This window comes from Stylophora pistillata, chromosome 13 (genome assembly GCF_964205215.1).
Source record: "Stylophora pistillata chromosome 13, jaStyPist1.2, whole genome shotgun sequence".
Taxonomy (NCBI): Eukaryota; Metazoa; Cnidaria; class Anthozoa; order Scleractinia; family Pocilloporidae; genus Stylophora; species Stylophora pistillata.
In genome coordinates, this window is record NC_142531.1 from 25,041,280 (window position 1) to 25,066,212 (window position 24,933).

A 24,933-nucleotide genomic window follows, 5' to 3' on the forward strand; every position below is an offset into this window, starting at 1 on the left:
GGCCAGACCAACACTCAAGGTCTTAAAATAATTGAGAAGAATTTGCTTCCTTTCTATAACATCAAGAAATGGTTAAATATTCTAGTCTTCTCGGATAGGGATGAATAAATGGAGGTCTCGTCTCCTGCAGGGTTGGGGTAGGAGACGTTAATTTCCCACACACGAGATTGCTGTGTGATGGATGTCCTCCCCTGGGGTGGGATGGTGGGTTTGTTGTGAAGGCTGTAAGTTAGATAACTCATTGGGTTAATTACGTCACCTTTGTTAAATAAAGAATATATTGTATTGTATTGTATTGTAGTAATAAGTATCATATTTCTCCTTGTGGTGGAAGCTCTGAATCAAAGGTTAAGGTCATGAAAACAAAGGAAATGATTACCAAATAAGAAGCTCTTGATTGTTAAACAGATTATCCTGGCGTGTCAGTCAACTTTTAACTCCCAAGATCTAATTGTTAACTTTGATGTAAATTGGCCACTGTAAAGAGTTTTTAAGGCTGACGTTTGAAACATTAGCCCTTAGTCAGAGTGAATTGAGTTTAACAAGTCCTTACCATTAAGGACAGCAAACAAGTAGTTAATAAGTTCCTCCATTGCACCTGGATCACTGCACTGATGTGCAAGATTCTTCAGGATTATGGCAGCTTCCTGTCTGTGGAGCTCTTCTTTAGCATGAAGCTGACCTGAGCATTTTAGAAGATCACTACTTAATTATTTGTAATAGCTACGGTTTATGTTTGATTTTTTGGTAATACAGTTGAACCTCTCCACCATGGCCACCTCGAGGACAGTAGAAACTTGCCATTGTGGAGGGGTGACCAAGTAAACAGGTTTAAATGAATGTATGGACAGCCTGCTGGGACTGAAAAAAGTGGCCACTGTAAAGGGGTTGCACAGTTAGTAGGGGTTCCACTGCATTCACAGTGCCTGGCATGGGGAGAATAACTGTTTTAGTAGGATGACTGACACTATTCATATTTCTAAATGATCAGAGAGATCACTGATTTGACAAAATACCAATTTATCTGTCTTTTATGCGGAATATCATCTTACCTACAGTATTCTTGCAGATGTCTAAAGCATACTTGGATAAATCAATGGAAACTGAAGAAATTAAGTAGGCAGCACCTGAAGAAAAAAATGGAAACAATTTTTGTGAAGATCATACATATTACATGTCTAAATGAAAGTCATTATCAGAAACACAAGAAACATCTATGAGTTCCTTAACATCTCTATTTAAACTGCCAGTATATCAGGTAAAAAAAGGCAAATGTTTTGATCTGCTCCTCAGTGCAATGACCTCTGGCTTCTCAACATCAGATGTTCGAGATTAACTTTAAATAATTAAATATTTAAATGCTTTTTTTAACCCACGACACTTTGAACTCTCGTCCCTCTGTTAATGAACAGTTGTTTTAGTAAATGCAACATTCAAGCAAGTCACTCATTCCCAGACACAAAGCTCAATGATGCCAACTTGCCCTTGCATATTCAGAATGACAAGGGGCCTAGAATAGAGATTTAAACATTGAAACTGAACTCTAAATTGGAGTTATAAGCTTTGTTAAGAGAAAAATTTCGGAGCAAACGCTTGTAATTCATGCATCACTTACTTTCAAGAACCAACTCTGGGTTTCTCAATAGAGATTTCTGTAATGCTGGTAAGATTAAGCTGCTGAAGTCCTCATGAGTGACATGACAGAGCAAAGAGGAAACATTTACCTGGAGGAATCAAAGTTCAAAATCATTAAGGGGCCAAAAAGCAATAAAAGCTTAGGATTTGTTCAAACCAACTTTACAGTCAAAATTATTGTACATCAAAGGTTGGGGTTAAATGTAATAACGCAACAATTTCTTTCTCACCAGGACATGATTAGAAGGTCTTGTCTTGCTATTAATCACAGCCTTCACATACATTTCCAGCAATGGTCTCTACTCAAAAAAGAAAAACATTAACACACTATTACACTTGACAACATACCAACAGGATGGACCTTCTTATACCTTTCTCCATACATTTCTTAACCCCTAACAAGGTGAATTTGTTTGAGAATCAAGAGCTTGTTTAGTTGGTGATCATTTCCTTTTTTCTCTTAACCTTTCATGGGTGATTCAGGGCTGATATTGTAAGGAGAAATTAGATGTTAGTGGAGGCAGTGTGGCTGAGTGGTCAGCGTGTCGGACTCCCAATCCCAGGTTCAAGTCCCACCTTGACCACTACCTGTATTTGTTTCATGGCAGCTCCGAGTTCAAATCCTCGGCCATGCTTGTAAATAGCTGACTGGTTTGCCTCAAGGCAGTTGGGATTCTTAATAATGTTATGTTTAATTTGAATTATTTGTTTCAGTTGTTTGCAAGGACCACAATGATAACTGGTTCTAACAGTAATTGTGTGATCCAATGAAGTCATCTTTTTTGTTTTTTTTTTTTATGCTTAGGGGTTTAAGGGTTAATGTGTCAATGGTGAGGATTTCTTGTTCTATCTTACCTTAAATTGATTTATTGTTTTGTTTTCTTTATTTTTTGTGCAAAAATTGAATAGTAGTCCAGTTAAGCAGCAGTTTTCCTGAAAAAAAAAATCAAATCATGAAAATAAGTGATGATAGAAGTCATTCTATAAGTCTAAATGGAGGAAACTTTTTATTGCTGGACTTTTTCAAATCATAATATCAAAATTCAATTATCTTAAGAAACCAAGCACCCATATAACAAGTGAAAATGCTGTGCAACATTTTAATATATCTCATGGCAATATACCCTATGAACATGTACCTGTAATGCTGCCAATTTGCTGATGGCTTCTGCATACTTAAATGTCATTCCTGGAACCTGTTCAGATGATATTGACATGTAATCAAGTTAGCCTTGCCCTGTGACCTTCTAAGTTACGTCCAAATGATATGATAATAAAAAACAGTCTGTTGTGAGAATCACAACTCTACTTTCACCACTGTACCTCTCTCCAGACTCTGTATATTTTTTTCTTTGCTGCTTCACAAACACAAGCTGTCCCTGCAGACATAACTCCATGCAGTGCCACACATTGAACCTGTACCAATCTGATCCATTGTTCATCCTTACACAATTCAGTGTTACCGTATACATGTCGTGCGAGGACACATGACCAACACAAAAGAACAAGATTTGAACCGCTGTTCACATAACTGCAACAAATCCACACAAACAGATTTAAAAGTTAAGTTTACAAACAGTTACAGCAATACACAGGGCTCGACAGTGACTTCTCAACTTACTAGCCAAGCGGCTAGTGACATCTTAGATGTTTTTAGATGTTATGACAATTTCAGTCTGTTTACTAACAAAACTGGCTAGTGGAAATTGAAAACCACAGCCAAAACTGAATTTCTACTAGTGTGTGGCTAGTGAGCTACCGTTAGTGTCAAGCCCTGATTACAGATTATAAGGAAATGAAATAACTATCACCTCTGGGGCTTTCAATTTCAAGTTTCAAAATATCATTGCAGTCTGCCCAAATCAAGTGAGCCCCAGAGATCCTTTCACTAATTGAATGGCAACTATTTGAATGTCTGAATGTTTATTGTATCTACAGTCAAATTGAAAAGTGTATTTCCGCACACATAAAGAGTACTGACTTTTCAAAGACCATCACTTCTCAGAATTTTCTAAAAATAAAGAAATCTCTCAAAGTTTTGAAGAAAGAAACCTTCAATGAAGAAAAAATTAAATTAAAGAAAAAAATAGTTTGTAAAGGAAAATCATGGAGCCAAAATTCCATGATTCTTGTCCAAAATTTGAAAATTTATGCCAGCCATGACTCACAGGTTCAGTTGGCACATAGTGATCACTTCACTCAAAGTCTCCTTGATTGTGTGCTGGATTTATTTAAAGTTTAATTCAAAGACACATTTTTACCTACCTTGGGGCTGATGAGGTTATATGTTTTTCAACATCAGAAAACACCATACAAAAGTATTTGACAGCATTCGCACCTGATCAAAAAAATTTGATTGTCAAATCAAATTTAGAAGAGTAGGTATAACCAACTTCAACCAAGAAAAACATAAAGCAAACTAAATTGCCATGATCATGGTATATTCTGGTAATTGGAAAATTTTACCATAATTTGCAGTAATTTTGCAATCTGATTGGCCAATTTGCCATTTTTAATAGGAGTACAGACAACACTGCTTGTGTCAACATGTCATGTAATAAGTCATGCACTAAGAGAATCATTTTATTTGACAATGATATTGGGATAAAAAACCAACTGACAGTGGTTTAGCATGTTCTGTACTCTTATTGATGATTTTCGTCATCATAGTGGTCAAAATGTTGTGGTATCACAAGGTGCAGCCAAGTGAGTCCACCACTAATTTTGACCACTGTGATGACAAGTATCATTGTCAATAAGAGTACAAACCACGCTCAACCACTATTGATTTATTGAATATACTAAGTTAGACAAAAATCATGCCTGACCAAACTCTGGGCCCAACATCACCTACCTTGCTTTTCTGCCAACACTCTAAGGACTTCTTCAACTGCTCTTCTTGACTTGTTATCTCTACAAAGAGAAGTATTCAATAATTCTTAATTTCAAATATTTGACATTCAATTATAACCATAAAAATACTTTAAAATAGTACAATTCATGCAGTAATCTACATTTGACTAGGTTTGTAGTATGCTCTTGATACCCCATAGTGATAACTGAGTTTATTGCCAAGTCACAAAATATAAAGAACAGAGAGAAAAATGTTCTCATGTACTACTGGGTTCTTTAGATAATAGACCTGTCTGCAGAGTATGGCAGATCCACTCACGATTTCTATTCCTCTCTCGCCATACATTTCACACGAGAATTGCCTGTGCATGCACATGATCTTATTGAGTTCTGCTTACTTTGCACTCTGGACGATGGAGAAATCTGGAAACTAGCTTAATTACTATGGCATAACAAATTAAAAAAAAAAAACAGTTGGTAAATATAATGAAGGGCTAATGCTCTAAATATCAACTATCAAATATTAGCTATTGTGAGTGTTTCACTCAAAGGCAGGCACAAGAAGACAAGTTGTTTCTTCACAACTCATTATTTTCAATAAAACATAAGTATTCGTGTCTGGAGAAACACATGTCTACAACATGTAGACCTGGCCTTGTAAAAGCTATCAATCACCTGTAACGGTGCTGTGTTAAAAATATCAACTTGATCACTGCTTTCACTCCAGCCTCGGAAAAATCTGCAAAATTAAACAAAAAGACAAGAGAAACAACAGTGATGCGTGGCAATGATCAATATCATTTGATCATTTCCATCCCCTTTAGTCCGAAGACTCCTCTCCCCCTACCCTCGCCGGACCCTCTTTAGTACGTATTACGAACCAAAATTGGAATCTTCCCACTCCGAAAAATGTTCATTAGAAAACGAACGCCTGCAACGAGTAAGAAATTTTGCCTTTAGGTCCCTCATCATAATCATCATAATATCCCTGAGTGACATCAACCCCCACCCCTCTCCTCACACAAAAAGTCGGAGGGATCCATGGCACCACGTGAATATTCGACGACTAGTAACCTTCTAACTCAGTTTACAAAGAAATCAACAAATCACGCAATAGTTAAGTTGTTTTCCGCGACATCCCAGGTTAACATTCGATATTTATCGAAAAAGCTCTTGAATTCTTGAGATCGATCATTATCTGTACATGCACAGTTCATTGAAATAACTACAAATTGTAGCATACCCGGTTTCTGGATGCATGGCACTAGTAGTTCCTCACAGACGTGTCGCCTTTCCTTCGTACTAGAACTTGTGATCTTCTGGACGCATTTCTTTAAAATTTCAATCACCTATGGAGAGTAGTATACAATCGTAAAGACATGAAGGTACCTTGGATATCATCAGTAAACAGGAAAAAAAATAGAAACTCTCCAAACTTTACCTCGGCCGCCATATTGGCCACGTACTTTTTGAGCCCACAATCCATTTGATGCGAGTTAATATTTCCTTCATGTAAATTGTAAGGTAACAAACAACGTTCTAGAGGAACATGGCGGCAAAAACGCACTCGGATGCGAATCAGAAGTGGCAAACTGATTTGCCTAAGCACCCAGTTTTTGGAGCGCTCTCGGCAACGGTTAGTGAAGAAAACTCAAGAGAAAGAGAGGAATTTCCGGAGAGGACATCAAGAAACATTTTAATCGAAAACGATGGTGAAATATTTATATGGAATTCTTCGAACACTAGTGTACTGACAGCTAATCTGAAAAACTTACATTTTGAAAAAGAATGGTCTGCTAAATTCCAAGTAAGTTCACTGTTTGATCAAATGATTGATTGAATTTCCGACTGACTGTTGACTGACTTAGTGACAGACAGTGAGTAATTGACTGACCAACTGATCGGTGGATTGATTGACTGATTGACTTATTAATTAGTTGATTGAACAACCGACTGACAGTTGACTGAGCTAGTGACAGACAGCGAGTAACTGACTGACTAACTGAAGGATGGATTGACCGATAGTTTAACTGGTTGGTGGAATGACTGAGTGATTGATAGATAGAATGTCTCATTGATTGATTGACTGATAGTTTGATTAGTTGATGGAGTGATTGATTGATAGATCGATTGATTGATTGACTGATGGTTGATTGATTGATAGATAAATTGATTGATTGATTGATCGATGGATTTACGAAGTAATTGGACTGCAAGACTGATCAATTGACAGATTGAACTTCTGACTGACTCTTTGATCGACTTATTACTTGTTATAATTGACTGATTAGGCCATTTACTGATTTTTCTCCTTCAACCTTAATTACGTGATTTATTAACATGTCTTATGCCTTAGTGTACTTCACTGGCAAGGTCATAACAAGACCACCCTAACTAATTAAAAAAAAGTCATAAATTATTTGGAATTAGATTTTGATATAATCTCATACTTCATTATTTCATTATGCGTGTGGTTTGTTGCCAAAAGTATACAATGAGAAAAACTTGAGATCAGCTTTGGAATTGGGGTTTTGTCTTAGAATAGTATGAGTTTAGACAGAAATCTTTCCAAATGTTGCCATACTTGACCTATTGCACCTCAACATCAGTATGCATATTCTCCACACTTTTCTCTACACATTTCTTGAGGTGTTAACAAGGAGAAATTGTCAAACAATTAGGAGCGTCTTTAGTTAGTGATCATTTTCTTTATTCTCATGACCTTGATGAGTGATTCAGAGGTGACACTGTAAGAAGAAATTAGATGGCAGTCATCCTCAGATACTAGAAAGTTGTAGATCAAATTGAATGTATAATCTTTGTTGAACTTTTGTCAACAGACTTTTGTATGCACTGAGACTCCTTTATTTGACGTGTATTCCATGCTGTTCAGCCCTTCGTCAAAGTACCTTTTGCTTGTTGGACAAAGAGGAATAATGGTTCTTGAGATGCCGACAAGATGGGGAAAGTTTGCGGCATACGATGGTGGCAGTGAGGAAGTTCTCTGCAGGTATGCGGTTTTAGCTGTGAGTTTGTGATTCACAAAACCTTTAAGGTCCAATTCATGATTAACTGTCACTTTAAACTTTAACTCGCCTGATTGGCAATTCTCCCTTCTGACAACCTACAATTCCATGTAAATTTGTTGAGAGAATTTGGTGTTACATCAAATCAGCTCCCTCTACAATGTAGCTGATGAGTCAGTTTATTCTCATCATCTATTCAAAAGTTAATGTATTGAAATTCCATGGATGAGATGCATGTTAATGTAAGATTTTATCCAAAGTTAACCATTCAGTTGAGCTTATAGATAAGTGGAATAGTTATATTGACAATTTTTCATCCAGTCTTCTTCTGTGTCCAAAAAATGTTATCTCTATTTCACCTGAGTGTTCATGAATGCTTTGTTCCAGGACAATTCCTATTGATTCAAGATTCTTTGTTACAAATCACAAGATAAAGGTCCTTGACGTCAAATGGCATCCAGGAAGTAAACCTGACACTCATCTTATGGTGCTTACATCAGACAATAACTTGAGGTATTCTGTGGCTTTATTTATCCCTTTACACCCCAATATCAGCATGCACATTCTCCATACTGTTCCCTGTATATTTCCAAAGGTGCTTACAAGGAGAATTTGTTCAACAATCTAGAGCTTCTTTTAATTGGTTGGTGATCATTTCCATTACTCTTGTGACCTTGATACTTGATTCAGGGGTAATATTTGTTAGGAGAAATTTGATATTGGTGACTCAGGGGTCAAAGGGTTTTTGAAAATAAAGTTTTCTTCAATAAAAAGTTGACAAATGCATTACATTATAGAGGCAACCTGAACAGTGGTATAGTTTATTTTCCTTTTGTTAATTTGTTTTCTTTTCATCTTCAATTTGGTTTATTTTCCTTTTTGTAATCTGTTCTCTTTGACAGACTTTACAACATCCTCAAGCCATCTTCGCCAATAGAGACCATTTCGGTAGGGGAATCCTCTTCCCTGACAGCCGAGTACAGCCAGAAGTCAATATCTGTTGGATCACTGTCAGCAGTTGCAGCTGCGCTTGGAGAGAAAGCCACTGCATTTGATTTTGCACCGGCTGTTAGAGATATCAACTCAAAAGCGAGACCAAGCTATGATGATATTGAACCAGACATTGCTTACCCGGTTTTCATTTTGAGAGAAAATGGAGACATCTGTTATCTTCTCCACAGAATTTCTCAGATACGGTACATAAAGCATTTCTTTTCAAGAGTAAAAGTTATTTAAGATGCAAGTCATATTACAGATTAATAACTACTAATAAGACATGTTATCTAATTTCTTCCTATTTTAACAGGCATCAACCAATGGTTGTTGGTCCCCTAACAATGTTCCCTGCAGCAGATGATAATTATGGTCTGGATGCCTGCTCTTTACTGTGTCTTCAGTGCCAACCCCCTGTTATTGCCATGGCAACAACCAGTGGAAAAATTTATCACTGTATTGCTTTGGAATCTGAAGAATCTGATGATGCAGATGAGGTATTCCTTCTTTCTCTACATTTCTCAATGAAAACCCTGTGTTTTGACATGATAATTTGTTTCTCAATTAGTTATTTATAATATTAATAAGATAATGATGCAAGCATCAAGTTTTATCCCAAAGATGTTGAAAAATTGACGTATTTTCAGGAAGAAGACTTCTGGAGCAGACATGGACAGGTCCAAACCAATAGTTTTCAGAGGAAGCTTTCACTCTTTGTTCACGAATGTGTTGAACTCCAGCTGTGTTTACTGAATGATGGAACAGGATCCCAGTCTGATAGAGGCTCTACAGGAGAGGAGTCTGATGAACATGAAAACTTGTCCTTGTTGAGACTTGAGCAAGGTACCAGCCAATGAATTTTATTTATCAGGGAATGCCATGTTTTAAAAGGATCTTCCTCAATAACAAAGAAAAAGCAAGGTGCAAATTTTATAAGGAACCTACCTATAGGGAGGCAGTGTGCCTGGGTGAATATGTAACCGGGTAGTCCCAAGTTTGAGCCCTCCATGGTGCTGCTCTCTGCATTAATTTTGTTCTTGGTTGCTCCAAGTTCAACTTCTTGGCCGCACTTCATGCGTAGCCAACTGGTTTGCCTCCAACCAGTTGATATTTTTAAACACTATGGGCTGGCTATTTAAACAAAGTATAGCAGTTGTATAATAACAAAACCGGAAAAATCTTGAAATTTCATAGCATTATTTTTCTAAGCCTGGAAAGTTGAGGAATTTGAGTGGGGGTCATGTAAAGTCATGGAATGTTTTAAGTTGAAAAGTGTTGACCCTGTTGTCTTTTGAGGTTAAATATTGTAGCATAAATTTGTTCAAGTTGCTATAAGTCTTAAAATTTGTTTCCCTTCAGATCCAGTGTCTCCGTATCTGTATCACTGTTCCCATAATGCCGGAGTACACACTGTTTCATTGCCTTGGACCAAGAAACTACAAAGTTATTGCATGCAAGGTAAATCTTTATGGAAGGAAAACTAGCTTGCTGAGCATTAGAAAGCAATATGCAAAATCAAGTAGTCTTAAGTTTGTATGAGACATATTTGAAAATTACTATTTACATGTGGAACACCATCCCATTTAGAAGATATAGGAAAATCTGTATGATATGGGCTTACCATATAGAGATAGTGGTACATAGAAATTTTCAGATTTTTCCTACTGTAGTATGTTTAATAATCAGTTTATAAGCAATATTTCCCCAAATTTTGACTCTTTTATAGATGATCAGAGTTACTTTGACATTGATGAAGCAGCCATTGTTTATCACATGATATGTACCTCACCAACAGCAAGGTATGTAGCGATTTTATAGTTATTTTTTATTAACTGAGCGGGAGGTCTGTATGGGAGAATCTTGACCGAGGTCGCCAGTACAGACCGAACACAGTGAGGTCTGTACCAGCGACCGAGGTCAAGATTCTCCCATACAGACCGACCTAGCTCGGTTAATAAGATGTTTATTATATGGCTTTGTCTTATATGCCAATTTGTTATATTCTTTGTACCTTTTTTTCTAGACCAGTCTAGATGCTGGTCTAGATGGGAAAATCTAGACCGCTTTCAATATTGATTTCAGCCAATCAAATTCATGAATTCGGTAGTTCCCAGTCCTTCCGAGACACAGCCATATAATAATTAACAATTATTCCACGAGCGCGCATCGGATATGAGATGATAGATAGCCAACGAGGCGTGTAGTGCCGAGTTGGCTATCCAACAAGGGCGAGTGGAATAATTGTTATATTAAAAAACCACTCCCAAGATATTAAACAAATCTTCTTGACTTTATTTTGTAAGAAGAAACTGGCTGTTACAGTATACAGATATTAGATTATGTCATATTGACTCATATACCATAATGACTAAGCCAATAAAAAGTCTTGAATTGCATTATCCAATGATCCAGTTTTTAATGATAAGTAATATTGCTCTTACTGGTATTTTTCATGGTGGCTGTATAAACTAAGGCAAGTTGAGGATAGCTATGATCCACAGTTTTTTTGTCTGTTTAAGTCCCATCTTAAGCCTTTAGTTTTTTATTTAAACTTACTGTTTGTTTTTTTGTACATTCTGTTTCAGTTCACTTTCTCCAGTGCTTGGTGTGGGTGTGGTGAACAACAAAATCCTTGGTTCTGCAATACTATGTTTGACTTCAAATATGGAATGTATTGTTAAACCTTTGAAGTAAGAGTTTTTTACAAACATCTTTATTTACAATGACGAATCCATTATATAATGTATTGGTGATCAAAAATGGTGCAAATAAATTATCCTTTAATTACAATAGATTTAATTACTTGTGAAAAAATTAAAAATTTTTTCAGTCATGACTGTTCTTGTCAAGGTCAACTTTGAAAAGTATTTTATTCTTTCCATTTCTCATATAATAAAATTTGTTTGGTTTTTGTATTTCATATTTTCCTAGTTTATTAGATAGACCACACTCTCCTCCAACAACAGAGGCAGACCTAGAAACCAGCTATGAAAGGTTGGTTTGTCAGTTTTATTTAAAGGTTAAAAGTGTAGACTTGAATACTCGAATATGGGTTTTACTTACGAAGATCTGGTTTGACTGTACAAAAAAAAGGAAACAAACGTAAACAAAACGAAGCGAAACGAAAATACTACAGTGACTATATACTCACAAGATTTGTGGACTCACAGGAAACGTGACGAAAACATTTATGAGAAAATAAACAAACATTTAGGACCGAACTTTTACTTCTGGAGGTCCGAGCACATGGTCCATACCATAATATCAACAATACATGATGTAGATTACCAGTCCCGCGCGGACTGAACACAGGAAACGTTTTGTAACTTACATTCCGGCCCCTAAAATCGGACGTAATGAACAAAGATTTTAAAGAAACTCGACGCAAACAAAACGTTGTATCTAACAGTTCTGCGAGAGAATATAAAGTTCAAATCGTATCATAGTTCAGTTCAGTAATGCTTCATTTCGTGCCTTCTGACATCTCCACCGACTCCAGGAGAACAATCTTATCAACAGGGCGATCTTACAGTGCTGTTCTGGTCTTCACAGTTACACTTCTCACGTACCCATCCATACTGTTTTTGCATACAGCGATAACCCGACCAAGAGGCCATGAAGATCTTGGTACTCTATCATCAACCACAAGTACTATGTCATTAACGGCAAAGTTCCGCGATGGATAAGCCCATTTCTGCCTCTCCTGCAACTGCGGCAAGTACTCTCTAATCCATCTCCGCCAAAACACTTTGGCCAAATATTGTACCTGGCACCACCTTCTTCGGGAGTAGCCATCCTCTTTCCTGAACACGCCGGGAGGAAGATTCAATGAGTTTAAAAACGAATCCGTGTCCATACTCTGGGCGACTTCCAAGTGAATGGCTCTGGTAGCCAAACACGTAAACAAGACACCATAGCGCTTGACTTGACTTTTGGCCCTCTTTACCCCAAAACGGGCCAAAACAATCGACACCTACAAAACTGAAAGGGGGTTTATCAGGTGTGACCCTGTCGGTAGGAAGATCGGCCATCTTCTGAGCTCCAGACGGAGCCTGTCTTCGTCTACAGCTTAAACAGCGGTTTACAACTCTTCTCACAGCGACTCTTCCTTTGATAATCCAGTAACTCTTTCTGATCAAAGAGAGCACATATTCTTGACCAGAATGTCCAGAAAGCAAATGGTAATGCCTGACGATCAGATCTACAACATGGTGATTCTTTGGCAGTATTATAGGGTGTCTTCGCTCTTGTTCGATTGGTGCGTGCCTCAATCTTCCCCCAACACACAGCAGGCCATTGCGCAACTCCGGATCCAACCTGGCAATTGAGCTTGATTTCTTGACAGAAAGTGTGCGGCTGGCTCGGTCTGATTTCTTGTGCACAACTTCTGATTCTTTATCCTGAAGACACACCAACTCTTCACTAAAGCTTTGCCTTTGTACATACTTCAAGACTTCTATCTCAGCAGAGTGCATTTCTTCTACACTGATGGGACTGGGTTTCCCAGAGAGGAGTACTTTAGCGCTGGCTTCCCTTCGTCCGCGACACTTTCGCAGAAGATTACAACGGTAGCGTAGTATCCACGCCATCAACTTCTTGAGCCTATACCAGGAGGAACAGGACTGCACCATTCGGTTTAAGAAGTTGACTTCAACTGTAGACGCTACTGAGAAGGCTTTCCTTTCTTTATTTACCTCGGGATCATCTCCCTTTATTTCCACAGGAACGTTGGGTTGCTTAGGCCAGCAGTCCTCTGCTTCCCAGAGAAAGGAAGGGCCACTAGTCCAGCGGTTTTTGTTGATAAGCTCTTCAGCGGAAAGTCCTCTAGATGCATCGTCAGCAGGGTTAGAAACTGTACCAACATAGTACCACTGGTCTGGTCGCGATCTTTCATGGATTGTTGTAATTCTGTTCGCAACGAACGTCTGGAACCTCCTTTCCTTGTTCATGATATAGCTCAACACACATGTGCTGTTGGTCCAAAAGAACCTTTCATCCACTGCAACATCCAGCTCGTGCTGCATCATCCTGTTCAATCCGGTGGCAACTACAGCGGCTGACAGCTCTAGGCGAGGAATAGTAACTGACTTCTGAGGCGTTTGTCGTGTCTTCCCTATCAAAAAGGCACAATGGACATTTTTAGCTTCATTGATGACTCGAAGGTACGAAACAGCACCATATCCTTCACTTGATGCATCTGAGAAATTGTGAATTTGGCTGGACACTATGCGGCCAAAGTTCTTGGGTTTTAAACAACGTTGAACGGCGAACTGTTCAAGTTCAGGAAGTTCCCTCAACCAGTCTTGCCAACGCACTAAATCTTCATGTGGAATTCTGTCATCCCAGTCTAATCCTTTCCGGCACAGATCACGCAGAATTGCTTTCGCAGGCAGAATCAACAGGGCAATGAATCCCAGAGGGTCATAAATTGAACTTATGACAGAGAGAATACCCCTCCTCGTTGGGGGTCGGTCCTTCACAACAATCTTGAAACGGAATGTATCTGACTGGACATCCCACTGAATGCCGAGGGTACGCTCTACAGGCAAGTTCTCGAGATCGAGCTCTTTGACAGATCCGGCTCTCTCAGACATGGGGACTGACTTAATGACATCATATGCATTTGAAATCCATTTGTTAAATGAAAACCTCCTCTAGCTAGCAACTGACATAGTTGGTTTACCAATCGACTTGCTTGTTGGTTATCTTCCACAGACTTCAAGCAATCGTCAACATAGAAATTTCTTTTTACTGTTTGAATAGTGTCTTTGTCAAAATGTTCTGCATTGTCATCGGCTGTTTTCTGCAGTGCATAATTGGCACAACTAGGGGACGAGACACCTCCGAAAAGGTGAACTAGCATTTGAAATTCTTCTGGTTCTTTATCCGTGTCACCACCCGGCCACCACAGGAAGCGGAGATACCTGCTATCCTCGGTTGGTACTTGTACTTGATAAAACATCTTCTCGATGTCAGCCATAATGGCTATGGGCTGTTCTCTAAATCTTGTCAGAACTCCAGTGAGTGAGTTGGTTAAATCAGGTCCTTGCAATATTTGTTGGTTGAGCGAGACATTCTGGAACTTTGCCGCACAGTCGAAGACCACCCTGACCTTGTCGGGTTTTTGCAGATGAGTGACAGGATGATGAGGTAAGTACCATGCGGGCGAACCATCACGCTGATCTTCAGGAACCTTTCGTGCATGACCTTTGTTAAACAAGTCATTCATAAATACAGAATACTTCCGGTGTAGTTCCAGATCCTTCACCAGTCTCTTCTTCAGCAACCCAAGGCGACGTTCAGCGACTAACTTGTTGTTAGGTAGATCAGGAGGGAAGACCTTCCAAGGAAGTGCAATTTCATAATGACCATCGTGAAACTCGGCAGACTCTTCCATCATGGTAAGGGCTCTCTTGTCATCTTGCGACAATCCTTTCTCGATGCTGAACTGCGAATCGTTAAATTCCATTTCACAGAAACGCGCGAACTGCTGGTCAAAGAGAACATGAGACTGAATACGGTTTGTAGTACGGCTTGACTTACTCGGCCTACCAAGTGGGCCATTGATGGTCCATCCTAGCAGTGTTCGCACAGCATATGGGCCACCATCTTCACTTCTCTGCGTTTCTTGAGGCTCAAGAGCTTTGGGCACATCGCTGCCTATGAGCAATTCAACGTCGGCATCAATACAAGGTAAGTCGTTATCTTTCAGGTATAACCACCTTTCCACATCACTTTGAACTGCAATGTCATCAAGTGTGACTGGGAGCTTAACTTGCGAGAAAACATCCGGTAGCTCAACAACATTACGTCCCTGCAGATCAGAAACTTCCAAATTGACCACCCGACTCTCACTCTTAACATTATCACTATCCATGGTAGTTAAAGACAATGTCGCCTTTCTACCTGTCGTGTCCAGACGTTCTATCAACTTGTTAGTGCAAAACGTAGTATTCGATCCTGGATCCAGAAACGCGTAGGTTTGAACCATCTTCTCCTTTCCCTTAGCTCTGACATTAACTGGAACTATGGCAAGTCCTGTAGCTGACGCTCCGGCCCCAGTGGCACTACACGTTCCTTCGCACGCAACCACTTCGGTGAAACAGCTTCGTGCTCGAGTATTTTGCTTCTCATTGTCTGTGTTGCTCGACTGAGTCTCAGATGTTGATGCAGGTTCTGTTTTGGCTGGTTTGTCATTCTTCGGGTGTAAGAATGTAGAATGTTTTCGATGACCTATCTTACATCCGACTATCTGGCAGTAGCTCTGCTTGGGGCAAGACATTGCCATATGTCCTGCCACGAGACAATTATCACACAGTCCTCTACTACGCACAAAAGTAATTCGCTCGTCGACAGTCTTTCCTCTGAACAGCTGGCATCGTGACAGCCAATGACTCTCTTTACACAGTGGGCACTTAATATTCGACTTCTTCGGCACATTTTCGGTGTTGTCCTTAGGAGGGTCAGTGGGACTTTCTGGAGTAGTTCCATGTGTTGTGAAAGCAGAACCTTTGTGCTCCTTTGATGGTGTTCTGTGTCTTCATTTGGAACCAGCGCTTGCAGCAGTGTTCTTGTCTTCGTTTGAATAGATGTTCCCGAACACTGGGTGATTGGCGATTCTAGCCTTTGCTTCAACAAATTCTGCAATATCTCCAATAGTAACTTCCCTTTTCAAATCCCCTGTGATGTGGTCAGCCTTTTCACGCCATCTCTGTCTCAGCCCAAGTGGCAGCCTTCCAATGATCCTTTGGAGAGTGTCAGGGTTTTCGATTTTGCTCAAGTATCCAATTTCTTGGAGCGAGTTCTTACAACTTGTAAGTAGAACAGAGTACCTTTGCAAAGCAGGACCATCATCTGCCTTAATCTGAGGAGATTTTGTTACTTGATCAATGAGAGCAGTCGCTATTTTGTAGCTTTCACCATATATATCCTTGAGGAGTGCTCTTGCAGTCTTGTAGCCTTCTGCGGGATCCATTGACAAACAGCTCTGCATTAACTCCTTCACTTCCCCAGACGTATATTGGACGAGATAGTACAAACGAGAGCTCGGGCTGCTTGTCTTTGACTCTATCAAATTCTCAAAAGCTCGTACAAAATCCGAGTACTTAACAGGATGGCCTGAAAATACCGAGATTTCTGGCTGTGGCAACGACATCGCTAATGTTTGAAGCTGCTGCTGTTTCAGTAATTCTTGAAGCAGTTGGTTTTGTTGTTGTTGCAGCTTCTGAACCTCAATTGTGTGACTGACATTCTTGTGACTAAGATCTAGATGTTGTTCCAATAATTTGCTTTCAGTAGTTTCACCACTACTTTTATAGGGGGAATGTGTGTAACCTTTCCATTCACAGGCATCTGGGTTTAAAGGACTGCAATCCTTCTCTGTCTGATCAATCGCAACTTCCACAGTTTCTTTATCTTTATCTTGATATGGGGTGGAAGTCAAAAATTGAGCTACTGGGGTCAGTGTAAGATTTTCTTGACATTCAGGGACAATCACAGTGTTGCCCTCCTTAGTTTCATGTGAAGTCGGTGACTGACCTGATGGTTTTGGTGGACTTTGCTCTTCGCAATGATTGTACACCTTTTCTTCTGCCTCGGCCTTTGCTAGCTCGGTTTCGAGCTGGAAATTCTCTTTCCTCTGCTTCAACAACAGCTCTTGTAACTGAATATCCTGCCGTGTCCTCAATGCGGATGCTTCTACTGACAAGGCAGCTTTCTTAGCAGAGGCTTTCAGCCTTGCACTTGAGGCAGTGCTTGACCGTGAGATACTGGAGCTTGCGTTAGATTTGGACTTACTCCTTCTAGAACTCACAGCAGACTTTGAATTGACAGAACCAATATTACTGATAGAATCTTTGGGATGAAGACTAATGGCAAGATCTAATTCTTCATGGAGCTTAAACTCAGCTGATTGTAACCATGCATCAAATGACTGAAACACGGCGGTTCCCACACGCTTCACTGATTCAAAATACTCGATTGAGTCCCGAATGGCACTTCCATCAATCAACTCAGCGTGATACTTATCATGTGCTTCGTAAAAATTTCTCATAGCTAACTCAAACTCAAGAAACTTCGCTCTAACCTGATCAACATTGTCAGAGTTCTTCATAAGCTCGATTAATTCGCGCTGTCTTCTGGAGACGACTGCCTTTGAACCAGACCGGCTACACCTTAAGCGAAGAATTCTCTCATGAGCAATGCCCTCGACGGTTTTCTTTCTCAACCCACGTGAATCCATGTTAATCCACAACCGATCCACAAGCGAAGGAAAAAATTATTGATGGCACAAGATCAATCAAAGAACGGGTAATCCATTGCACAATTGACGAAATCCAAGATGATAACCAGCGAATCCAACGTAAATCTTTCAAACGCAAATGTAGACTTGAATACTCGAATATGGGTTTTATTTACAAAGATCTGGTTTGACTGTACAAAAAAAAGGAAACAAACGTAAACAAAACGAAGCGAAACGAAAATACTACAGTGACTACATACTCACAAGATTTGTGGACTCGCAGGAAACGTGACGAAAACATTTATGAGAAAATAAACAAACATTTAGGACCGAACTTTTACTTCTGGAGGTCCGAGCACATGGTCCATACCATAATATCAACAATACACGACGTAGATTACCAGTCCCGCATGGACTGAACACGGGAAACGTTTTGTAACTTACAAAAAGTTTCCTCAATATTTTCCTCTCTTCTTTGTAGACACTCCTGGTGACTTTAGGTTATGGAACATTGTTATTTGTCAACCCTGTAACTCCTGAGATTGATAAACATCTGATTTCTCCCAACAGTATCACTCCTGAATCAAACATTAAGGTCATGAGAATATAGAAAATGGTCACAAGTTCAAGAAGTTCTTGATTATTATGCAAATTCTTCCTGTAAGTAATTTAGGAAATGTATAGAGAAGAGTATGGAGAATGTGCAAACTGGTGTTAGGGTGTCAAGGGTAAAGTAATGTGAAAGTGCATTGTCATGGGGCTAAAACAAATCTGCTTCATCTTGCTCAAAGGGTTCTTTTTGATATGTTTTTTTACAGTACTGGGTTTTCTCCAATAAGACAACTGAATGTTGGATTATTCAAAAGCCAGATTGAGAAAATTCTAACAAGAAACACATCAACACCATTGTTACGGTGAGTGCATCATTATGTATTTATGAATTTGCACATAAGCAAAAAGAAAAAAAGACACTGATAATGGACAATGGATCTATTAACCCTCTAACCCCCATGAGTGACCAAGACAGAATTTCTCCTTACATTATCAATACAATATCAACCAGATGAGTGACAAGAATGAAGAAAATACCAAACAATCAGGGGATGATTACCAGTAGTTGATCCAATACCAAATTCTCAAAACTAACATCACAAGAATTATATAGCCAACAGTAAAGAGAATTATAAGGGAGATCTTGAGAATAAGATTGGGTAATAAGCAGTTCAGGTTTATAAATCACAACAGCCTCCTCCCACCCCTCAAATAACTATTAATAGTCTGAGAGAGGAATTCTCTGGTTTTTCTTGTTCTTTTTTTTTTTCTTTTCTCTCTGTTTGTTTTTCACTTTAACTGATTTAAACGGCATTCATCTTACAGGGGTGGTGAAGAATCTGAAAAACTCTCACAACAAGAACTTTATCAGCTGCTTATACAAGCACAAGAAATATTAAGAAGTCAGTATATTCAAAAACAGAATGAGGCCAGGGAAGAGATAGAAAAAAGGTAGCCTTAATGCGTGACAAGTACTACTGATGAAAAATATATTAAAGATTGGTTCAAATTGAAGGCCAAAGTTGTTGTTAGACTAATGCAAGGATTCTCTGTTTTGACTGGGATCCTATTTTTCCTTACAGCATTACTGCTGAATCAATTATTAAGGACATCGGAATAAGGAAAATGAGTGCAAACAAGAGACTTTTAATTAAAATTATCAAACAAATTCTCCATGTCTGTATCATGGGAAATGTGACGAGCAATGTGGAGGGTTAAACAAGGGAGACAAGATTATCACTTAGAAGATTGTAATCTCACTGCAGAAATTTGAAGTGACACACAGGTTGTTAGTCAAAGCAAGAAACCTATCCATCAGAAAATCCTCTTAGTTTTTTTCTGACAGCCAGTTCTAATGAAATAAATTTTTTTTCCTAGAATCTCGATCCTAAAAGATCAGAAGAAACAGCAGACAGAAAATTTGAAAAAACTTGACAAAGCCAGCAGCCAACTTAAAGACCAGGCTGAGAAACTGGGAGAAAAACTGGTGGATACCTCAGAGAAACATATGCAACTTGTTGAAAGGTATTAAAACATTTGATGTAAGGAAAATGTACAATCTGCCATCTTTGGTTGAAAACCTCCTCCAACCGGACATGTAATAATACCTTAGCCAAAGAAAAAGCCTATTTTTAACCTCCCACAATAGGATACCTCTCTTCTTTGAACACTTTTGGTAACCCTAAGGTTTTCTGCAGACCTAAGATTCACCTGCACCATGAACTGTGTTTGAAGTGCTGTTGTCATCTGGTTTCATGGTGTCGAAACTGTCTCTCATTACAATCCACAAAAATACTGTTTAGATTGAAGTTACCTCAAAATTCCCCTAAAAATCATCCATTTTCAGGATTTTAAATGAAAATGGATTGCTTCCTGATTACAATGATAGTGTGCTAAACAATGGTCATGCTTAACATATGAACCTATAATTGCTTGTAGACTAGAAACTCTGTACCGTTATGTTCACCATGGCATTCCAGTTCTATCCCATGCCGAGACTAAAATGAAGAAAGAGTTAGAGAAGATTGAAACATTTTTGAGGTTTCATAGGGATTCTTTAGAACAGGTAAGTGTCATTTTGAAATCATACTCCATTGATTTACCAATAAATTATTCTCGCAAAATTGGTGGCCAAATCTATGAAATGGAAACCATGTTGGTGTACAAAGTCAGTCCAGTTAATTTGAAATCTATCCTAATTTAAAGACTCCCCTTTGTGACAATAGATGTCCATAATGCTATTAACCGCCTCCCGGTTAGCTCAATGGATAGAGCGCTGGACTGTTGGGCGGGAGGTCAAGGGTTTGAGCCCCGGCTGGACCAACACTCAGGGTCTTAAAATAATTGAGAAGAATTTGCTACCTTTCTATAACATCAAGAAATGGTTAGATATTCTAGTCTTCTCGGATAGGGATGAATAAATGGAGGTCCTGTCTCCTGCAGGGTTGGGGTAGGAGACGTTAATTTTCCACACACGAGATGACTGTGTGATGGATGTCCTCCCCTGGGGTGGGATGGGTGGGTTTAATGGGCCGGCAGTAATCGGGGCAAGCTGTTGCGGTGTCCCTGCCAATTGGCAAAGCTAAATAAATCAATAAATCATAAATCATAAATCATAAATCATAAATGAACACGAGAAGAAATGAACTATTTGTAATTTAGGAGGAAGTACCCCAAAGCATTTTATTTCAGTCTATTATCATTCCTCAATACAACTAGCATAAGTTAATTTTGTTCCAGAATCTGTTTATTGTTTTATTGGGGTACAGAGGGAGGTGGGGGTGGAGAAGAGCTCACATTGTTTTGTGTCACAATTATTAACTAAATATTATACATGTGAGGATTCCCATGTGAATCTGCTTTGACAGTGAATCCCATTGAGCCCAATGTTTTTTTTATTGCAGATTAAATCTAAACACTTGTACTCTGAGAGAAATCCAAGGAAGTCTTCATCTTCAAAATTACTGGTTGTTAATACATCACAGCAGAGTAAAATAAGAAAAGTGCTAACTGAAGAGTGAGTACAACACCAGTTGCAATTATGTATAAATACCTATTGCTGTACATCATTATTTAAATAGGAGCAATAGAAATTTGATCATGTCTCAAGATTGTTTCCCATTTGATTTGGAATACCACACTCAGATTTTCCCCAAACCTTCACTGCTTCCTTGTTCAAGATCGTATGTTCTTTGTGCTTCTGAATGCTTAGTATATTAGCACCTCAACCTGCCACAAACTAACAAAAACTTTACTTTGGTTTAGAAAATAAATCTGTGTCTTTGTTTCATTTCATGATGATGGTAACAACACAAGTACATGTAACTTGTAAGCTGTTTTATACCATAAAGACTTTTGCTTATCTTTTGTAGGAGTGAAGTGATTTCTCATCTTGTAAATCAAGTCAAAGAGCTAAACCTTCAAGTTGGATTATAATTTTACAACATTAGTCACAAAATCTTATCAGTGCTACAAATAAATTTTCATTGAGGAGATTTATTTGATCAAATGGCCATTCACACTGTGAACAGTGTAGATGTAAATTGAAACAGGCTGAGGTGAAGAGACATGGTAATATTGTTTTTGTAAACCATTACTTAGTAAAGAGTTTGTGAGTGTTAGTCAGCTGTTTTCTGACAAAAGCAAGGCTGAAAGAACTGTGAAGGGCATTGTGAACATTAATCCTCAGTTTTAACACGTCAGTCTAGTGTACAAAAACCATTAAATTTAACCTGATGTTTCATCTGTCCAGAATGTTAGTTTCTAAAAAGCCCATCCTCTGCAATAAGCCCTTTCCCCTCCCCCTCCCCTCTAACTTTTCCATAGCCCATTGTTGGGGTTATACAATATTCCTATTTCACGTTACGGACACTTTCTTGAGGGGTAGAGATCCACCGATGGATAAGTTGCGTGGTAATTTTTTTTTGTTAATAGATTTGAATGTCCTTTTGTCTTCAGGTTTAGCTGTTGTGTAGAATTTGATAACATCCCCTACACTTTTCATTTCATTTAACTGGAAATTGGGAACCAAAATACCAAACTCCTCATAACACTTGTTGAGAATCTAGAGAGAGAATATAAAAACATCGATAGTCAATAATTGCAATTATTGTTTTAATTTATTAACAGAACAATATGAAAAACATGTTCCACTCATGACTGGCCTTAACCCCTTAAACTTCCTTATGTGACCAAGATAGAGTTTCTCCTTACATTATCAACACAAAATCAAGCAGATTAGTGATGAGAATACAGAAAAATGTCAATTAGAGGACTATTAGTTGATCCAATACCAAATTCTCCCATCTAACATCATAAGAATTGTATGGGAGACAGTAAGGAGAATTAGTAATATGATCTTGGGAGTGAAGGGGTTAAGACCTCTGATAATATTTCAAAAGGTGCATTTATAACACACCTTATGGGGGATGAAACTTGCCTCAGTAATTAATCCTTTCACTTCAAGATCTCTTAATAGGTAATTCCTGATACTGTTATTCTACATTGCTTACAATTTTAGTTCAGAGAATTAAGTGTTGGATCAAATAATATAAAACATTTTGATATTTCTTTATTCTCATCACTGGTGCACTTGATAATGTATGGATTCTGAAGGGAGAAAGTATGTTTTGGTCACTACTGGGAGTAAAAAGGTTCGGGTCATCCTCCTGATGAGGTTTTCTTTGTTTCATGAGGTATTGTTTTGCTGTACGCTTTTGTTTATAATGTTTTGTTGTCTTTGTTTTACGTCACTCATGAGCTTCACAGGTTTTTACACCGAGGATGAGCCAAGGGTTTATACTTTGAACCATGTTGTGAAAATTTTGAAGCTAACTCCCTTATAGAATATATCCCCATTTCTTTCATTGAAAGCAGCCAAAATGAACAGAAATAATAACTAATGTTACTTTTAAAGCAGATTTCTTGGTGATATCTACATACCTTGTATTTAACAACCAAATCTTTAATTGACTGATTTCTCCATTTTTCGTTGTCAGGCATAACTTCTGTGATAATATTTCCTAATCTATCCACGATTTCCTTTTTTTTCATGCTGTACACAGCTGGTTTTTCAACTTTTACAAATTGAAAATAACTGAAATTATTGAAAAAAGCACAAAGACCAATTAGAATCACATTTCTAGCTAAGTTGGGTAAGTTTGCACAAAATTCAAAAACAAGCCGCAAGAATATACCAACTCCAACAAGCTATCGAAGCGTGAAAAGATTTTCTAATTTTTTTCCAAAGTACGTCAACTCAAATTACTTCCTCGCTCACACGTGCAAATTACCTCTCGGGTGTTTCATCCTCTTCTGGAGGTGGTCCCTCTCCAAAAACAAATTTTTTCACTCTGTCCAAAATACGGTCTTTCTTTGTTACATCTGTACTAATATAAAGTTTACAAAGTGTCCTTGACACACCTCTCAGCCTGGTTAGCCTGCAGCAACTACCTCTAACCATGGACGCCATGTTGGATTGTGACCCCGATACTTTTCGGCATTGGCAGTACCTCATCCCCACTCCCCACCGGTTCTGTTCGCACTACTTGGGTCCCTTCAAAGGCAATCCAATCCAAAGCAATCATTAAAAAAAACACCTTTAGACTGAATTGTTACTGTTTTTAGTGCATGAGGGGGTTTATGCTGATGTATATAATCTTGCTGATAAATTATTCCTTAATTAGAAGCTTAATATTTTTATTGTAAATTATATCTTTTCGCCTCCTTTTCCGTGTATTGATTTTATCTAATTCCTTTGTTTTGTGTGCAGTGATCCTGCCCTCTCTTTATACATTAATTTTCTACCACATATGTACATGTATATGTTTTCCCATACTTATTATTTTATGTTGTATATATCTTAACCCTACATCGCCCAGATAAGCTATGCGGATATGCTATTTACGGTGTACAGTTACCTCTCTTTCATTAGTTAACTTAAAATAAATAGGATACAATGAATATATGAATATATGAATTTGAACTGCGGTTGTAGATACGTATGATGCACGATCCTCGCAGTAGAGAGCGCCATTTATGCAATAGCGAAAATCAGACCTGAAAAAAATCAGTGGTTCGAATCCCGTACAGGCCGGATTTTTTTTCAGGTCTGATTTTCGCTATTGCATAAATAGCGCTCTCTACTGCGAGGATCTTGCATCATACGTATCTTCAACCGCAGTTCAAAATATATGAACTTCATATATTCATTGTGTCTGATTTATCATCACGGGTTTATTACGAATCTTAACGGCCTGCTCCCAGTTGGCTTGTTAGCTCAATTGGTAGAGCGCTGCACTGGTATCACAGAGGTCAGTAGTTCGAATCCCGTACAGGCCTGATTTTTTTCAGGTCTGATTTTCGCTATTGCATAAATAGCGCTCTCTACTGCGAGGATCGTGCATCATACGTTTAAAATAAATAAGTGTGTAACAAAGAAACTCAAAGGTTAAATGTCTGATCTTGATTTTATAAACCAGGACGAAAGAGAAGGGCGAAAATGCGTTATCTTTATTATGTTAGACTATACTCCTTCAATTCAGAATTTATTTTCAATTTGTATAAAAATAAATTTGGGAGCAATCATAGAAAACTGGCTCTCGTCGGTAGTCTCTAGCGCGATAGATGCTTAAG

At 38.5% G+C, this 24,933-nt stretch overlaps 3 protein-coding genes across 3 annotated transcripts in view; 1 reads left to right on the forward strand and 2 right to left on the reverse strand.

The window, feature by feature from the left end:
• The window catches only part of LOC111326112 (stalled ribosome sensor GCN1-like), a 34,041-nt gene extending 27,998 nt beyond the window's left edge, over nucleotides 1-6,043 (reverse strand). The window contains exons 1-12 of the mRNA XM_088742806.1: nucleotides 5,930-6,043; nucleotides 5,732-5,837; nucleotides 5,164-5,227; nucleotides 4,490-4,548; nucleotides 3,901-3,973; nucleotides 2,959-3,166; nucleotides 2,775-2,831; nucleotides 2,491-2,568; nucleotides 1,866-1,934; nucleotides 1,616-1,724; nucleotides 1,053-1,127; nucleotides 554-682 (exon numbers count right to left, since the gene is read on the reverse strand). Of these exons, the coding sequence (XP_088598932.1) occupies nucleotides 554-682; nucleotides 1,053-1,127; nucleotides 1,616-1,724; nucleotides 1,866-1,934; nucleotides 2,491-2,568; nucleotides 2,775-2,831; nucleotides 2,959-3,166; nucleotides 3,901-3,973; nucleotides 4,490-4,548; nucleotides 5,164-5,227; nucleotides 5,732-5,837; nucleotides 5,930-5,974 (1,072 nt within the window). The 5' untranslated portion in view covers nucleotides 5,975-6,043. The remainder of the gene's footprint in view (nucleotides 1-553; nucleotides 683-1,052; nucleotides 1,128-1,615; nucleotides 1,725-1,865; nucleotides 1,935-2,490; nucleotides 2,569-2,774; nucleotides 2,832-2,958; nucleotides 3,167-3,900; nucleotides 3,974-4,489; nucleotides 4,549-5,163; nucleotides 5,228-5,731; nucleotides 5,838-5,929) is intronic.
• LOC111326106 (nucleoporin 88) lies at nucleotides 6,038-22,040 on the forward strand. Its single transcript, XM_022930039.2, has 16 exons — nucleotides 6,038-6,295; nucleotides 7,329-7,498; nucleotides 7,902-8,027; nucleotides 8,417-8,710; nucleotides 8,821-9,004; nucleotides 9,155-9,350; nucleotides 9,867-9,965; nucleotides 10,234-10,306; nucleotides 11,093-11,197; nucleotides 11,439-11,501; nucleotides 18,567-18,662; nucleotides 19,126-19,251; nucleotides 19,678-19,824; nucleotides 20,239-20,365; nucleotides 21,204-21,316; nucleotides 21,672-22,040. Exons 1-16 carry the CDS (start codon nucleotides 6,038-6,040, stop codon nucleotides 21,733-21,735), a joined length of 2,241 nt encoding a protein of 746 aa, XP_022785774.1. The 3' UTR covers nucleotides 21,736-22,040.
• LOC111326108 (uncharacterized) lies at nucleotides 20,950-23,848 on the reverse strand. Its single transcript, XM_022930042.2, has 3 exons — nucleotides 23,592-23,848; nucleotides 23,242-23,395; nucleotides 20,950-22,363 (listed from the first exon to the last, which is right to left on the reverse strand). The coding sequence occupies exons 1-3, from the start codon at nucleotides 23,813-23,815 to the stop codon at nucleotides 22,157-22,159; spliced, it is 585 nt and encodes a 194-aa protein (XP_022785777.1). The 5' UTR covers nucleotides 23,816-23,848; the 3' UTR covers nucleotides 20,950-22,156.
• Nucleotides 23,849-24,933: the final 1,085 nt, after the last annotated feature.